This window comes from Dendropsophus ebraccatus, chromosome 5, assembly GCF_027789765.1.
Source record: "Dendropsophus ebraccatus isolate aDenEbr1 chromosome 5, aDenEbr1.pat, whole genome shotgun sequence".
NCBI classification, from domain to species: Eukaryota; Metazoa; Chordata; class Amphibia; order Anura; family Hylidae; genus Dendropsophus; species Dendropsophus ebraccatus.
Genome location: NC_091458.1, coordinates 52857953 through 52876989, shown reverse-complemented (window position 1 = coordinate 52876989; position 19037 = coordinate 52857953). Strand labels below are relative to the sequence as shown.

Sequence of the window (19037 nt, the reverse complement as noted above, 5' to 3'; positions counted from 1 at the left end):
TGGTGTGGCAGTATTATGTTATGGCATCATTGGTAATATCTTCCTGTTTTGTTCAGAGCAGTTTTGAGGTGATATGTAATCTCTGTATGGTGGTAGGAGGGTTATAAGAGGACTCCTGGGGGGGGGGGGGGGCAGCGCATGTCGAGGTGGGGGGGCATGGGGGGGGCCCAGACATGACTTTTCTTGGGGCCCCAGAAATGCCAAGACCGCCCCTGGCTATGTGCACACACGTGGTAATGGTGGTGGTGGTGGGGGGGGGGTACCACCAGCCTTATTTATGCCTTATTTACGTTTTGTGTAGTGTGCGCAATTGACAAAAAGTTGCATGTGGTGTAAAATAATTGCACAAATCCCCACAAAGTATTACTGAAAGCTATGAGACTGAGTTTGTGTAGATTTGTACAAAAATGTGCAAAAAGGAAAGAAAACAATAATAATATTATACATCATTTATAAATAATAAAAAAAGATTTAGAGAGTAATATGTAAAAAAAATGTCCCGACAGTGAAGCCTTATCTAGCCATGGGCGTATTTATACCCCTGTTCGAATGCGGAGAAGCCCACTTTCAATGTAATGATCTATTCACCAGAACAGTTTTGTAATTCATGGATTTACTTTGGAATACATTTAGACATTTGAAACAAAAGTTTTTTAATTAAATTTAAGTTCAACTAAATCCAGATTACATTCCAGTAAGCAAGTCACAGATATTGCTTTCAGATGTTCATTTCACTGTCACAATATCAATATGGATGCCATCCTAATTTTACGTGTAATCTTGTTTTATTGATTTCTTCTTTTACTATAAAATAAAGTATTAGGTAAAAAACTGCATGCATATAGGGGAACATTTATGAAACATGCACCAGATGCACCACCATACCAAAGGTGCAGATTCTTACACTCTCCATGGCTAAACAGAGCCATAACCGGGGGTACTGAGCGGCAAGGAGGCGTGAATTATGGCAGAAATCTACACCTGCTCAGGAGTGCGACTCTTAGTAGATCTGGTGGGTTGAATGGGGACAGAGCCTAATTTAATACTGGATGAAGCCGCGTCATATAGGGACAAGTGTTTCCTCCCAATGGGGGTGGGCCAGCCCAAGTCCAGTGCTTCACCCCCAACCAGTGCCCGAGAATAGACTGGCACCGTATGCGGGATCCGGGCTAAATTTTTATTGCAAAATAAACACCTTGAAAAGCAAAATGGCTGATTTTTTTTTTTTTTATCATTACAGGCCACAAGCCCTTTTTTTAGCTTTACAATTTATATGATAAATTATATAGGAAACTTAGAGGCAACATTAAAAAGTATTGTTTGTTGCCAAAAATTGCTATGCTAGGAAAGAGTTAATGTCACTCTGTAGATATTTGTTTTTACTTCAACACTGACAATCCCATTTCAGATTATTAGGGATCAAACACTGATCAAATCAACATGCAAAATTAAACATCAAGATAATAAAAAGTGCATAGGCATTATAAACAGATAAGAGACACAATAGAGGTCTAGCAAGGTTAAGCATTGCAAAGGGCAAGGACCCCTACCAAGGATACGTGTCCCTTTTGATGACAGCAAGGGTTAAGGAAAGCTGGGTTCACCTTTTTCTTTTTTTGTTTTTTGCATTGTTTTCATTGTGAGGAAAACCTCAGCAGCCGGAAATTACAATGTAGTAAATGAGATTTTAGTTTATGGCACCCACATGTTGTATAGTAGAGTAAAATCATATGGTTTTACTCTATTAAATTATCTGATATAGTTACCATGAATGGAATGTAAATGGAGGGGTTGTTTTCCTACTATGCACGCTTTCTTAATTTTTTAACCCCTTAAGGACCAGGCCTGAAATGGCCTTAAGGACCGGAGCAAATTTTATGAATTTGACCAGTGTCACTTTATTCATTAATAACTTCGGGATGCTTTTACCTATCCGGCTGATTCTGAGATTGTTTTCTCGTGACATATTGTACTTCACATTTCTTGTAAATTGGAGTCGATACTTATAACGAATCTTTATGAAAAAACCCAAAATAGCGTGAAAAATTGTGAAAAAATGCATTTTTCCAACTTTAAAACTTTTCTGCTTATACAGAAAGTGGTTATACCACATAAATTATATATTAAATAGCATTAGCAACATGTCTACTTTATGTTGGCGGCATTTATTAAACTATATTTCATTTTTTTTAGACAATAGGAAGCTTAAAACATTAGCAGCAAATTTCCAAATTTTCTGTAAAATTTCAAAATCAGATATTTTTAGGGAACTGTTCAGGTTTAAAGTGTATTTGAGGGGACTGTGTGTTAGAAAGCCCCACGAAGCACCCCATTTCAGAAACTGCACCCCCTAAACTCTGCAAAAGCACATCCAGAAAGTTTTTTAACCCTTTAGGGGAGTCACAGAAATAAAAGCTAAGTGTGAAAGAAATTTGAAAATTTTAATTTTCTGTGCAGAGATTTTATTGTAATTCAATATTTTTCATAATTATAAACCTATTACCAGAGAAATGCACCCCAATATTGATTGCCCCGTTTCTGCAGTTTATAGAAATACCCCATATGTGGCCCTATTGCGCTATTTGACGCAACCACAAGCCTCAGATATAAAGGAGCGCCTAGTGAATTTCAATGGCTCCGTTATTTTTGGTCATTTTTGACTGTACCACTTCAGGTTGGCAGAGGCTCTGGGGTGCCAAAACCTAAAAAACACCCCTAAAGGGACACCATTTAGAAAACTACACCCCTCAAGGAATGTAACAAGGGGTGCGGTGAGCATCTGGACCCCACAGGTGCTTCACAGATTTTCCAAACAATATGGCTTGAAAAAAGACTAAAGTATTTTTTACACTAAAATGTTGTTCTAGCCTTCAATTTTTCATTTTCACAAAGGGATAAAAGGAAAAAAAAAACACAAAACATGTAGCGCAGTTTCTCCCGAGTACGGAAATACCCCACATGTGGACATAAAGTGCCAAGCGGGCGCAGGACGAGCCTCCAAAGGGAAGGAGCGCCAATTGGCTTTTGGAAGCTGGATTTCACTGGAATGGATTTCAAGGGCCATGTCGCATTTACAGAGCCCTCGTGCTGCCAAGACACTGGAAACCCCCACAAGTGACCCCATTCTGGAAACTACACCCCTCAAGGAATCTAACAAGGGGTGCAGTGAGCATATGGACCCCACTGGTGACGGGCACAAATGTGGAAAAATGTGACGTGAAAGTGAAAATTTACATTTTTTCACTTTCATGGCACAAATGTGCCCGTCATCCAGGGGTCCATATCCTCATTGCACCCCTTGTTAGATTCCTTGAGGGGTGTAGTTTCCAGAATGGGGTCACTTGTGGGGGGTTTACAGTGTTTTGGCAGCACAAGGGCTCTGTAAATGCGACATGGCGTTCATCATCCATTCTAGCCAAATCCAACCTCTAAAATCCAAATGGCGCTCCTTCCCTTCAGAGGCTTGCCTTGCGCCCACATGGCGCTTTATGTCCACATGTGGGGTATTTACGGACTCGGGGGAAATTGCTCTACACATTTTGTGTTTTTTTTTCTCTTTTAACCCCTTGTGAAAATGATAAATTCAAGGCTAGACCAACATTAGGCTGGGTTCACACTATGTATATTTCAGGCTGTATTTGGTCCTCAAGTCAGGTCCTCATAGCAACCAAAACCAGGAGTGGATTGAAAACACAGAAAGGCTCTGTTCACACAATGTTGAAATTGAGTGGATGGCCGTCATATAACGGTAAATAACTGCCATTATTTCAATATAACAGCCGTTGTTTTAAAATAACAGCAAAAATTTGCCGTTAAATGACGGCCATCCACTCAATTACAACATTATGTGAACATAGCCTTTCTGTGTTTTCAATCCACTCCTGGTTTTGGTTGCTATACAGCCTCACAAATACAGCCTCAAATATACTGTGTGTGAACCCAGCTTTATAGTGTAAAAAATTTAATATTTCATTTTCACGCCACATTGTTCCACATTTGTGCCCGTCACCAGTGGGGTCCATATGCTGACTACACCCCTTGTTACATTCCTTGAGGGGTGTAGTTTCCATAATAGGGTCACTTGTGGGGGGTTTAACTGTCTTGGCAACACAGGGGCCTTTTGAATGCAACATGGCCCCTCGAAATCCATTCCATCCAAATCCAGCCTTCAAAAACCAAATGGCGCACCTTCCCTTTGGAGGCTTACCCTGCACCCGCATGGCGCTTTATGTCCACATGTGGGGTATTTCCGTACTCAGGGGAAATTGCTCTACACATTGTGTTTTTTTTAATCTTTTAACCCCTTGTGAAAATGAAAAAAATCAAGACAAGATCAATGATTTAGAGTAAAAATTAAAAAAAAATTACACTAAATGTTGGTCTAGCCTTGATTTTTTTCCATTTCCACAAGGGGTTAAAAAAGAAAATGAACACAAAACGTGTAGGGTAGTTTCCCCTGAGTACGAAAATACCCCACATGTGGGCATAATGTGCCATATGGGCACAGGGCAAGTCACCAAAGGGACAGAGCGCCATTTAGAGGCTGGAATGGGGGATGGAGGCCATGTCGCAATTACAAAGCTCCTGTGCTGCCAGAACAGTAGAAACCCCCCACAAGTGACCCAATTCTGGAAACTACACCCCATAAGGAATCTAACAAGGGGTGCAGTGAGCATATGGACCCCACTAGTGATGGGCACATGTGTAGAACATGTGGCGTGAAAATAAAAAATACCATTTTTTTCATTTTCACGTCCCAAATGTGGCCGTCACCAGGGGGCCATATACCCGCTGCCCCACTTGTTAGATTCCTTATGGGGTGTAGTTTCCAGAATGGGGTCACTTGTGGGGGGTTTCTACTGTCCTGGCCGCACAGAGGCTTTGTAATTGCATCATGGCATCCTCTAATGGGAATGGCGGCCATACCTACTTAGCTGGGGAAAAGGGACAATTCTAATTTATTTGGGGGTATTAGGCCAATTATTAGTTTATAAGGTTGAAAATGACAGGTGTCCATCAAATACAACCTGTGTTGATCCAGAGGAAGGCAAAAACCCCTCGTGAGGCAGACGACAGTAGCCTCATCACAGGGGAAAAATTCCTTCCCGACTCCATAATGGCGATCAGAATAATCCCTGGATTAACGTGACCCCTGAAATAGGAATAAGGGACAGAATTTAGATAATGTAGAACCCCAATGACGTGTGGTGCGCCTTGGAGCGATCCAGTATGCAGAGGCCGGGGGGATCAGGACAGGTGTCACACTGGAAAATGGTGTCCTTCCTGATCCCCCTGTTACGCCACACTCTGCACTTCTTCTGGGGTCTCCCTTTCTCCAGTGTGGGGGACGTCACCTGGAAAATGTTGTCCTGGTGCGATACGGGGTCCTTTATATCCAGAAGCGCTGGGTCCGCTCCATGGCTGCTAAATATTAGGGCTCTATTACTGCTTCTGATATGTTCGGATCGTGCCGCAAGCTACAGTAGCTCAGGCAGCGAGGGACCAGAAGAGGGGGTGCTGGTATAAAAGTTATCCCGTACAGGTGGTAACCTTTATCCAGCAGTGGGAAGATCAGTTCCCGGACGATGTCCCCACTAACTCCGAGGATGGGGGGGGGGGAGTGGGCATCTGGGGGCTGGATTCGAGTGTCCCTTCCTTCATACACTCTAAGGGTACGTGCACACTGCGGAATCGCGAAGGATAACCCTTTGTGCATTCCGCAGTTGGCACCCGCCGGCGGACTGATGCAGGCGCACGTCTCTGTCCGTGTCGTAGACTCCATTCTTTGCACGGGCGGATTCCGCTCTGCGTCCAACGTGTTGATGGAATGACGGATGATGGAATCCGCCCGTGCATAGGATAGAGTCTATGACACGGGCGGAGACGCGCCCCTGCATCAGTCCGCCGGCGGGTGCCAGCTGCGGAATGCACGAAGGGTTATCCTTCGCCATTCCGCAGTGTGCACGTACCCTAAATCTGTAAGTGTACCCTGAGGTACTCTCACAGAGTTTGTAGAATTTCACACCATACCGTGATCTCTTATTGGGACGGTACTGGCAGAAAAGACGTGTCTGGGGGGCAGCGTACGCTATGCTACTCCCAGACACGTCACTGGATGATGAGGAGGATGAGGATGAATGGAGGAACAAAGGACCCCCCATTCATCCTCACTGGCTGTTTCGGTGTCGGAGGCAATAATAATGTATGCGTCCGATACCGAAAACACCCTGGGGGCCATCTTTATATGGGGATTGTTATATAGGGTATGTAGTGGTGTAGTGTAAAACTTTATTCAATGTAGTGTGGTGTAATGTAGTGTTTTTTTACGTGTTTTTTACAGTAAGTATACAAAAAAACCTACGCCAAAAATGGTGTTGCTGATAAATGCCGCACTTATGTTCGGCACTTATCAGCAGACCGTGGCAGTAGAATATAGAAAAAAAACACCCTACGCCAAAAAGGAGGAGTTGCTGATTAGCAGCGCACTTTTGTGCGATGCTGATCAACACTCAGCGGCGATAGGGTGCGGAAAATAGAAAAAAAAAAAATTGGGAAAAAAAAATTTTTTTTTACTACATTCTGAACATCCCTGTAGTGGCTGATACGTGTATTACACTTATCAGCCGCTAGGGGGCAGCAGAGCGCAAGATCCGAAAATAGACGACGCTGGAGCCGGAAAAATACGAAAAAAGACGACGCTGGAGCCGGAAAAAGCCGATCGGGACTCACGGAAGAAGCCGAAGTCCCGACAAGATGAAGAGGACGCCGGGAACCCGGAAGACGCCGATCAGGACCCCGGGACAGGTGAGTAATGTACAAATACCTGCTCTGGACCCCTCAGCTACCTAGCTGAGGGGTCCGGAGCAGGTATTTATTACTTGTGGGGACTTTGATCGCCGTTCACGGCGATCGGGACGGTGGTACCGTGACCACCATTACTTTTTACAGTAATGGCGGTCGGTGCCGTCCTCGGACAGCACTGACCGCCATTTTTTTCCGGGTCATCGGGCCACCGATGGCCCGGAAAGGTTCCGATCGCCGCTATGGGCTTATCAGCCAATAGCGGCGATCGTCGGCATGGGGGGGGGTTAACAACCCTCCATGCCGACAGGGAGAGATGGCCTGCTATGTATTATAGCAGGCTATCTCCCCCGATCGGGACCCGGCCGGCCGCGGCGCCCGTTTAAAGGGCGGACGTACCGGTACGTCATGGGTCCTTAAGTGACAGTGATCCATGACGTGCCGGTACGTCATGGGTCCTTAAGAGGTTAAAGTGTCACTGTCGTGAAAATTTTTTTTTTTTTTTTTTGCAGAAATTAATAGTACAGGCGATTTTAAGAAACTTTGTAATTAGGTTTATTAGCCGAAAAATGCATTTTTATCATGAAAAAGCAGTTTGACGCTCTCCCCCCTGTCTTCATTGTTCTCCTATGGAGAGAGCTAAATAAAAGACCAAAACAGGACAACAAAGAGTTAATCTACAAATCCATCGCCCTTTATCTCCTCTGACAGTCAGCACTGACCTCTCTGAGCTCTGATTACAGCTGTCACCCAGCTCTGTGCCTGTAATACTCTGTTATCTGCTTTCTGCTGTCGGCTAACTTCCCCCTCCCCTCTCCCTAGAACAGACAGGGTTGTGTCTGATGCAACAAGTCACAATTTCCTAATTTTTTGCAGTGGATGGAAAAGAGGAAGGAGGAGGGGACCTGGGAAAAGGCTTTTTAAATGCAGATAATGGCATATTTGACTAATAAACCCAATTACAAAGTTTCTTAAAATCGCCTGGACTATTGATTTTTGTAAAAAAAAAAAAAAAAAAAAAAAATACGACAGTGACCCTAATACATGGAGCAATTATCGTTTAAAAAATCGATATAACGACAATTACGAAAATTACCTGTTTTGCTCAGTGTGAACAGGCCCTAAAAGTGACAGCGATTAGCTGAGGAGCAGGAAAATGCATATCCTCGGCTGATTGAATCTTTTGTAATGCGGCAAAATACATCGGCCACATTTCTCCCTGTGTGAACAGGGGATGTGAGACCTATGGAAATACATTTAAATGGCTGCATGAATGATAGAGTGTTATGCTGCGTTTACACGGAACGATTATCGTTTGAATTTTCGCAATAACGATTGCATTTGAGCGATAATCGTTTCATGTAAACACAGCAAACAATCAAGCGACGAGCAAAAAATCGTTCATTTTGATCTTTCAACATGTTCTCAAATTGTCGTTCATCGTTCGCTAAAAATTCGCAGATCGTTTCGTGTAAACAGTCTTTAAAAGATTCACCCTATGTAAAAGATAGGCTTAAGCGATCTTAAAAACGATCGCATTAACGATTTTTCTTACGATTTTTCTAACGATTTCTTCGTCTAAACGCTGATCGTTGTAAAAACCAAATCGTTGCTTCAAAATCGTTAAATGATCAATTGGGCGAATTATCGCTTTATGTAAACGCAGTTTGTGCAGCCCAGCCGCTCGATTCATTTTGTCTTCTAATAGGCACAGCACAGCAAATGAGCGCCAATCTCACTGATCGACACCCGTTTGCGGCTGCGAATGGCTGAAGATCTCCACGTTTAAACTTGTCTGCTAGATATTTTATTGCTTGTGAACTCACTGGGAAGTGTCTGTTGGATGGTTTATAACTTTAGACATGTACTTGATTGGTGTTGAGGATTCACATTCTTTACATATGACCATATTATGTTGTTCTGCATCTGCTCAAGTCTAGAGGGGGAGGGAAAGGTTTGAGGAGCGGTAAAAAGAAAGAAGGACATTTATCATAGAACCCAACCCCCATTTACGGAACGGTATTTACTAAGGGGCACGTGCGGGACCTGTGCCTGTTGCAGGCTTCCGCAGAAATCTGCAAGTCTACACCTGCTCCGGGAATCTACCACCAGTTTGCCTATATTAAACCACATGTATTGGTGAATAGGGGGGCGTTAGTGTGTAAAGAAAGCTACATTTAGTATCTTGATCAGCTACATTACTGAATACAAAAAAATACTTTTACTCAATATGGAAGTGAGCACAGGGGGTGTGACTGTATCTGTTGGTGCACTGCTATGAATGCCCAGACATAACAGATTAACGAGTGGCTCAGTCTTCTTTGTCAGGTACTGCTACAGGAAGAGATGGTAGAAACCAAGGCAGGTATAGCGGTGCACCAAGAGATACAGTCATGCCCCCAGTGCACCTAAGGACGACAGAAAGAGCAGAGTACACTAGAAGAGCACTGTACGCGGCTGTTTCCCTCGGCTCCATAGGAATGAATAGAGCCGCGGGTCACGCGCTATACATGCAGCTCTATTTATAACAGAGCTGATGGGGCCCAATAGGGAGATTGGCGGGCGGTACAGAGGTCGGACCCCCCCCCCCCACGCGATCTCCTCCTGTGGATAGTGGAAAAGTTCATTTTTCCTGGAATACCTCTTTAATGTTACAAAAAATTGAAGTTTTTTTTAATTCAGGTAAACTTTAAGGGAAAAAATTAAAAAGCTGATATGAGGTCATAACTAATCAATAGTCATTACAGTAATATCTCTGTGGTTAAAGTCTAGTAGAGTAAATGGCCAAGCCTCCAGGGTACAGGTATTTAACTGATATAAAAAAGTGAAGAGCAAGTAAATGGATTATTGAAACTCCCTCAACAGTTCAAACCTTTGCAGTACTGTACATAGAACGTGGGAATAAGACCTAACTATTCCATCCAGCGTGGACCTGCATGAAGAGCAGACAGAACACCATCATTGGAGGTATGCGGTGACGTTTTTTCACATTCCATGGATAAGATCCTGTTTTTACCATGGTGCCCCCATAGTATGCTCTTGTATCTGTATCTGCGGTTTATGTAGAGACCATCTATTTTGTGCCAACAACTGGATCGGACTCTATTACGACAATGCAGAATTTATTTTCCTAATGGAATATCACATGGACCACAAATACAGCCTTTCTCTGCAGGCAGTAATATACAAGCTGGCTATTCACATGCATATACACACCACCAGCCTAGGTAAAAATGTGTATGTGTATAGGTCAAACCTGTTGACCTATAAGGAGGATTAGTCATCAATATTTTAATTATCGGAGGTTAGGGTCCATTTACATGGAAAGATTATCCGACAGATTATCTGGCAAAGATTTTAAGCCAAAGCCAGAAACAGACAATAAACAGAGATCAGGTCATAAAGGAAAGCCGGAGATCTCTCCTCTTTTCAAATCCATTCCTGGCTTTGGCTTCAAATCTTTGGCAGATATAATCTGTCAGATCATTTTCCTGTGTAAATGGACCCTAATACTCCCAGCAGCCCTGTCAATCATCTGTTTGAAATGACCATGGCAATTGGGCCTGCGCTACAGCCTCTTCAGTATTTACATTTAATATATGCACTTATTAGTAGCCATGTTTTTGACAGTGAAAGGAACTGCAGTATCATCCCCTTCACCTGAATGGTATGACTCTTCAGTTTCTTGCACTGCAACTCCTTAAAAGTATGGTGTGGGGTGCAGGAACAGAGCACATGTTAACACTGAAGAGGTTGCAGTGGTCCCCTGAGTGCCATTGTCCCTTCAAACAGATAATCAGCAAGGGTGCTGGGAGTCAAAGCCCCAACGATCTAATGTATTGAAAAGATGCATAAGCCCTTTAAAAATAATCAGAATAAAACTGGAGACTGGATGAGCAGCAGATTTACGGCAGAACCCTTTGTGCTTGTCCCATTCATTTGCAGGGAGCCTGCAGAAATCCATGCAATTTAATTCACATGTATGAGGTGTATTTCTGGAATTTCTACAAGACATCTGCCAAATGTGAACATAGCCTTACTGAAAGGGAAAATTTAACTGTCCCCTTATTCACAGGACGGACCCCCCCCCCCCCCCCCCCCCCCAATCTCCTACTTTTACTGTGGATAGGGGAAAAGTTCATTTTTCCCAGAATACTTGTACACACTGAAGCATTAAAATGTGCTGGCACTGAAACTCACCTGTTGCATTCTACAAAGTCACACAGCACAGGACTTAGATCAAGAGGTAAGAATAAAAAAAATACCTGTCCTGCAATGTGACAATGCAAATCTAGCCATCTATGATTTCTATATCATACTATACCATCCTATATTTCATGCCTGAGACCCCCAATGAACTGACATAAAGATTATAGACCTTTTAGTTTCCATATGTTACACCCCCATTCATTACCCCTCTCCCATCTGCATGCTGAGCAGGCCCCAATAGTTACCATTGTGTTGCTTGACGGCTTCATCTTGGGCATGATTACTCTTCCTCTGGCGCACTGTGGGTTCCGCTGTCTCTTCAGTAGGTGCCATGGTATATCACTGCAGAGATGGTTCCCTCAAACAAGCTCTCATACTTAGAAAGTGGACAAAGTTCCCTGAGCTCCCTTTCAGAGAAGTGTATATAACAACCCTTGTCCTGTGTGCATTCACTGGCATCTAGCTCCTTCTCCCCTGCCCCCAAACAGTTAAGATTTGTAATAGTTGTTAACTCAACTATCCTCTGTAACCTTTGGAATCCAAAAGAACTTTGATCCATCTATCCAAATTATCTGATTAAAAAGAAAACATGTAGCGGGGATCGTGCTGATCTAGAACTCTGTATCTTATCTGATTATTGTGGTGCTTATAGATACTCCACTTTCTAATCTCCTTCTACCTGCAAGGATATACTTACCTGGAGCAGTAGGCTGCAATCTCTTGTTCTCCAGCTGTTGTGAAACAAGCCGTCAGGACACGCTGGGAGTTGTAATTTCACAAAGGCTGACTAGCAGTAAGGCCTGGTTTACACTGGGTTTTTGTGTCCGTTTAACATATACTATAAAGGGATAAAACAGATGCAAAATGGAAGGTAAAAATGGCTGCTGTTGTATGTGATAAGGCAGAATCCATGTCCTTTTTTTTTACACACACAAATGTGGTTTAGGCTAGGTTTTCCCTCAGTTTCATTGTTACTGTATCTTTGATTTTATGGTACAGAAAAACATGGTAATTGGTAAACTTTCTTGGGTTTGCATGAAAAACATCCATTTTGATCCGTTTTTTTTAAATATAATGTAAGTCAATGGCAAACAAATTCTGCAGTATGGCATACAACAGCATCCGCTTTTATCATTTGTTTTTACATCCGTTTTCCTTTAACCCCTTGAGGACTGTGACAATTTTCATTTTTGCATTTTCATTTTTTCTTCCTCTACAATGCCATGTGAGGGCTTGTTTTTTTCCAAGAACAGCTGTACTTAGTAATGGCGTAACCACCAAAATATAATTTATGGGGTGAACGTGGGACAAAAAATTGCAATTCCGCAAATTGTGGGGAGTTTCCGTGTTTAGGTTAGGCACTTTACAGTAAAACTAACATGCTATCTTTATTCTATAGGTCAGTCTGAATACAGCGATATGCTGTTTACATAGCTATTCTAAAGTTTTACTATTTTTATTAACAGTAAGGGTAGCTTCACACACACCGTAACGCAGAGGATCCGCAGCGGATTTGATCTAAATAACTGAACACAGCATCAAATCTGCAACATCAAATCTGCTGCAGATCTGCTGTAAACGTACTATTTTTTTCAAATAGGTATAATTAAAATGGCCCTATTGTTACTCTTATAACACTTTTATTTTATCACCTACGGGGCTGTATGGAGTGTCATTTTTTGAGCCACAATCTCTAGTTTTTATTAGTATCACATCTGTGTCGATCGGATGTATTGATCACTTTTTATAATTTTTTTAGATATAAAATGTAATAAAAGATCACCAATCCTGGCATTTTTTCACTGCTTTTTGTTCACACTGTTCACTGTGCAGGAATAATATTGTTTTATTTTAATAGATCAGACAAGCACGCTACGGTATATAATATGTTTATTTATTTTATTTTTATGTGTTTTATTTATAAAATGGGAAGGGGGGTGATTTAGACTTTTATTGGGGGGAGGGGCTTTGGCACATTTAAAATTTTTTTTTTTTTTTTTTACCCTTTTTAGTCCCGTTAGGGAACTTTTACATACATACATTGGATTACATATACTGATCCCTGCTATGTGATCTTCTGATAGAGCTTGCCTCTGGCAGACTCTATCAGAAGAGTGAAGATCTGACTACACGGAGGTAAGCTGCATACCTCCAGCAGTCAGGCAATGCAATCGGGACCCCCGCAGACGTGCTGTGGGGTCCCGATTGGTAAGTGACAAGAGCTGCTCCTGTCACTTATACTTAAATGCTGCTGCGCATTTAAGGGGTTAATGGCGGGCTACCGCTTGATCGCAGCAGCCCACCATTTAGGGTAAGTGCCTGGCTGTTGATAGCAGCCAGCCCCCACCTGCTATGAAGCGAGCTCAGCTCCTGAGCTTGCTTCATAGTGCGGTACCCTGGCAAAGTGTACATGTACACCCGTTTGCGTTAAGGCCCAGGCAGTGGGGGCGTACATGTACGCCTGTTGTCATTAAGGGGTTAACATGAACACTCAGACTGTAACCAACAAAAAGTGCAACAGCAACTGGCAGGTGCAGGGGCTTACCATACATAATCAAAGTACACACGATAAAAGACCTGCTCTAAAGATATTAAAAAAAAGAGGATCTTGGCAAACCATTCAATTAAACAGAGTGTACCATGTCACCAGGTTAAGGTGTCCTCAGAGACATGGTCCTACTCTAGCATTCCCTCACTAGCAATGGCCTCTCCTGGGCAGGGCCGATTCTAGCTTTTCTGCTGCCTGAGGCGAAAATTAAAATGGCGCCCCCCCCCTACCCCCTCTTGTTTAGCACCTGACAGCAGCTTCTGTGCAGGCATTAATCGGTAGTTGCTTCCATTCTTCCATGTAAAAAGGAATATGTGGGCAACCATCATGAAGTTAAAGGGGTTCTCCAGAATTAGAAAAGCACAGCTACTTTCTTAAAAAAACAAGCAGTATTACAGTACAGCTCCATTCCTTTCAATGGAACTTAGCAGCAAAGCCACACTGAGGGTACATTCAATCATGTCCATCCTTTGGGCGGATATTGGAATCCGCCGGCAAATATCATTGAGCCTATGGAACGGGTGACTTAAAGTGACTGTACCATTAGGCCCAGGCTGAAGCACTGGAGGCGGCCGACCCACCCTTAGTGGGAAGAAACTCCAGCCCCTCCATGACGTGACTCCATAAGAATCAATGGAACCCTATCACAGAGGGGCTAGGGTTTCTTCCCACTAAGGGTGGGTCGGCCCGCCTCCAGTGCTTCAGCCTGGGCCTGGTGCTACAGTCACTTTAAAGCGGAGGCTGCCTGGTGCACTCCGCTTTAAGTCTCTGTGCGGATTCTGCAGTGGGAACGTACGTTGAAACTGAGGACAGAAAAGGTTCTGCTTCAGAAAGAAAGCGGCCATGTTTAATTCCTTTAATAGGCCACACGATTGTTTGAGCTTTGTAAAATTTGTACGCCCTGTAATGATGTAGTCACTGCCACACACTGTGCCAACTGAATATAATATTGCCAAATGCTGCACCTCCAGAACATAATGCTGCCACACATAGTCCCCCCTGACGAGTGCCACATGTTGGACCTTTTAAATGCAATGCAGCCACATACCATACCGATTATTATAATAGTGCCAAACACAACTCATCCCCTGAGCAGTGCCATATGCTGTGCCCCCTACCACGTCCCCTAAATATAATAGAGTGACATACTGTGCCCTCTTATTAAAGTAGTGCAATATAGAACACACAATGTACTGGTCAAGTGCCTGAAACAAGGCAGCAGTGTAACTAGCAGCGTCCCACAAGAACTCATGGCTCCATTTCCTGGTAACTAACCACAATCTGACCTCCCCAGGGATATGACACAGTGTGAAGAGGGAACATACACTAAACACATGGCTTATGGGGCTGCAGGGGGTAACCTGGGTCCGGTGCATCAGGGGGAATCTGTTCTGTTACATGGTCCAGTGACCTCCCTTACCCCATCACTCCCTGACCCTCTCATTAGCACTCACCAGACCACAGCCTCAGACACCATCCGACAGGAGGAGGAGAAGGGCAGCAGCGTGGTGGTCGGGTAGGGGAACACCAGCAGTCTGCACTGTTAGGAAGGTCCTGACAGGTCACAGCAGCACCGAGAGCCCAGCAAACACCGCACCAGCTTCCAAACACAGATGAGGTTGAGGACCTGTGTGTGATGATGAAGCTGCACAGAACGCACACAGGTCCTGAACCAGATTATTCTAAGCGCTGGGGAGGACTGACAGGAGGGCAGATACTGTAGACAGGGAGGCTGCCGCCCGCTGCACGCCAAGAGCACCTCACATACACAACATTCAGTGAGCTGGTCGGCACTGTCAGACTGACTTCACTGAAATGACAGGCCGAGTTGCCGCCCCTTAGGGACCTGAGAATCTGCCGCCTGAGGCAAAGTGCTCACTTTGCCTCATGATGCAAACAACCTCCAACTCCAGACTACACGGATTATGGGGCGCAGGTCCAACTTGAGATCGAGGCACAGTGAGTAATAAAAATATATATTTTATTGTGGAGACTCAACGCGTTTCGGAACCGCACCGGTTCCTTTCTCAAGAGTCATGACTCTTGAGAAAGGAACCGGTGCGGTTCCGAAACGCGTTGAGTCTCCACAATAAAATATATATTTTTATTACTCACTGTGCCTCGATCTCAAGTTGGACCTGCGCCCCATAATCCGTGTAGTCTGGAGTTGGAGGTTGTTTGCATCATTGTTTCCTGTTGGATATCGGGAGTGGCTGCGGTCCTTGATATATACGCTGCAGAGTGTTGTGCCTCCCTTTGCACAACCATATCAGGTGAGGGTTGCCGTGCACCCCTATCCCTTTTTCACCTTGCCCTTCTGATCCTCGCCATGGAGCGCTGTCGCCCTTTGTTTTTTCCACTTTGCCTCATGGCAGAAATGGCCCTGCTCCTGGGCTAACTTTAAGCCTTCAAACTCGCTCTCTCCTGTTTTCTTATTTTATAATATGTATAGAGCAGGTTTTTATTATGTGCATGCCGGGGGGGAGGGGGTAGTATGTACGGTTAGCACTTGTACCTGCAGGTTGCTGTTGCACTTTTTGTTTTTTGTCTGTACTTTAGCCACATGTGGCGTGCAACCTACAGTGTGAACAGAGGCATTGGAGTGCTGCCAATTTCTGTTTATGTGTTATGAATAGAGCCACGGGCACAAGAACCCTGGCTCTATTCACCCCTATAGAGAGCCGAATATGCACTCTTCTGGCGTATTCAGCTCTAGGAATGAATAGAGCCACGGATCTTGTGCCGTACCCGTGGCTCTATTCATAACACAGAAGCCGGGGGCCGACACAGAGATCCCTTGGGGGTTCGGAAGTCAGGCCCCCCACGATCTCTTACTTGTCCCCTATTCTGTGTATAAGGGACTTGTTAATTTTTCTTGGAATAGCCCTTTAAGGCAGAAAACTAAGCTGCCATAGTGCCTTAAACCCACTGTGATTCAGTGTTATTACACAATGCCGCCTGATAGGATGAAGTCCAAGGATGGGAAATATGTTTTATAGGCATGGTATTTTTCTTTGACCTTGAATATAAATTCCACTGCACAGATAGTGGTGCGCCTTAAAGGGAGGCTGACTATGCAGTGGAAATGGGAACCATGGGCCAAAGGAACCTGGGAGAAAATGGCCCTGCCCTCGTCCTGTCCTGGTAATTGCACACAATGCTGGCAGGAGTGTAACAACAGGATCCAATGTTAAGGTGTTGCTGTATTACTTGTTTCTTGTATAGTAGTATTATTGGTTATACTGGTATTGCAGTTCTGGGATTTGTTCATTAACAGTAGAGTTATAATATGTGTTTCTTGTACAGTGGTGTTGTTTGTTTAAGTAAAGTGAATCTGTCAGCTGCATATTTTATTCTCCTGTGCAAAGTATCGAACAGGTTTTCCCAGGTCCCTGAATTGCTGCAAGATGTAATGCCTCCTTGTTCCCCCTCCCATCCCTATTCCTGTTTTAATAACAGTCCCAAGCAGGGTCTGGTATGGGAGGAGGAGCAAAGAGGCATTTCAGCAATTTAGGGACATAGGAAAGCTTCTCTGACACTACAAAATAAAAGCTTTTTTTTCTATGTTATAGAAGTACAGACAGATAGCAAAGGTACCATGTGTCTCCTTGTACTAACAGCTATCTAACAGTGTCAGCAATTTGGAATGTGAATTGCATCTGACAGATTCACTTTAACTGTATGAATATATTATTTTAAGTATGTTATCCTACATAGAATACTATTTTGTTCAGCTTTTGGTCCTCATTTCTCATGATCTCATTATGGTTTTTTTTTTTTTTGGGGGGGGGGGGGTTATTATATACTTAGACAAGGCCACAACTGTCATGAGGCGAAATGAGTATCTTGCCTCAGGTGGCAGATAAGACTGCCTGGGGGGTGGTACTTTCCATGTTTTCTGGCATCATGCTACACACCACTTCGTGTGTCGCTCTCATTCTGTACTGTTGGCTCCATTGACCCCATGACCTGCAAGTGATTGCTGGACACAAATTTTAATTCAAGGAAGTCAGAACTCTGAATGCAGTAATCATTTGGAAACTGTATGATTAATATATAGAGGTATGCATTGTGCTGAAAATGTTCTTGCATGAAAACCTTTCTTACCTATGAGGGGGCATAGGATTCAAAATTTAGCCTGGGGCCAATAGAGCTCTAGTTTCCCCCCTGCACAAAGGTATAACTCAAGAAAAGCTCTAAAAAAATAAAAAGCATAATTTTACTTCAGTCCATTGAGCTTTCCATGGTGCATGGTTTGTGTACTCGCAGGGATTATCCAATGCAGGTAAGAATGCACATGGTAACCTAGGGGTGCAAGTTGTATGCAAGAGCTAGATGTTGCGGTACTGTGGTAATCCAGGGGAGAAGGTGTTGTTAGCTAGGGCAGGTGGTAGTGTACCACTTAGGCATGTGTCACGATGGCCAGGAATGGTATGTGCCCACCCCAGGATATACCGACACAGGCTCGTTAAAAGTTGGTGTAGTGCTGAGGGACTACAAAGTCCAGCAAGTACATACACAGGCAAAAATGTTTACTTGACTTTTAGAAGGTGCAGTAAACATTATAACAGTTATAACAGTACAACAGTTTTGAACGACTGCATTTACAAGGTGCGCTTTGCGCTTGAGAGTAAGTTTTGCCAGCCATTTCCATTTAGACTAAAAATCGACAATACTCAGGGTTTCTAGAAGAGTCTTTGGGAGTTTAAAAAGAAGAGAACTACCTGAGGGATTCTGACAACCTTGGATATAGTTGCGATTACTTTGAATGTAGAAGAAAAACAGTAGTCATGGCTATGAATGACCCTTCAATGCTGGTCAGGTAGACAGAGTGGCAAGTCCAGTAGCATGAGCCCCAGGTAAGATGGTCTGGGTGGAGGTGGCCCCTCAACTTATGCAAAGAAAACCGAAAGCAGATGTCAGGAATACATCTCCGGACTGCACACATTCTGTTTAACACTCACACACACCGGCCTGTCCCATGATAGACCCTTACAGGGGACACATGTCCACGTGTACAAACTTGTCAGGTGGGACATCGTCCTAAGGGTCATCTTATGGGGGCACAGTGAGTACAGGATGTGGCAACACTTCTATTTCTGGTCACATAATCTATTGGCGTATTAAACAGGCCTATGAATAGAATTTGTTTTCTGTGACTTGACCGTTGTACTTTTACCCAAATTGACCTACCCGCACCCTACGGCCCCTGATGACGTAATGTACTGTTACTGAAACGCGTTGGGAAAAGGATGGTTTAATGGATAATATGGTCTACTAGTCTCCTAGCCTTAACTGATGGATTATGGTTTTGGTCGGATATTGACACATGTCTGTGTATTGACACATGTCTATAGGGCAATTGAGTTGTCAGAAAATTCTGTAGGTGTTGAAATTGTGGAATTGACATCTGTGGCTGTTGTACAGATCGTTCCTAGACACGACAAGACAGACTGACACATAGCTCTTGCTATTTTTC

General features: G+C 43.7%; 1 protein-coding gene across 2 annotated transcripts in view; it reads right to left on the bottom strand.

Annotated features, from left to right (window-relative positions):
* The window catches only part of SOAT2 (sterol O-acyltransferase 2), a 56832-nt gene extending 45323 nt beyond the window's left edge, over positions 1-11509 (bottom strand). For both annotated transcript variants that reach the window (XM_069970189.1, XM_069970190.1), the window contains exon 1: positions 11256-11509. In XM_069970189.1, coding sequence (XP_069826290.1) covers positions 11256-11343 — 88 coding nt within the window. In that variant the 5' untranslated portion in view covers positions 11344-11509. The remainder of the gene's footprint in view (positions 1-11255) is intronic.
* Between the last annotated feature and the right edge of the window lie 7528 nt (positions 11510-19037).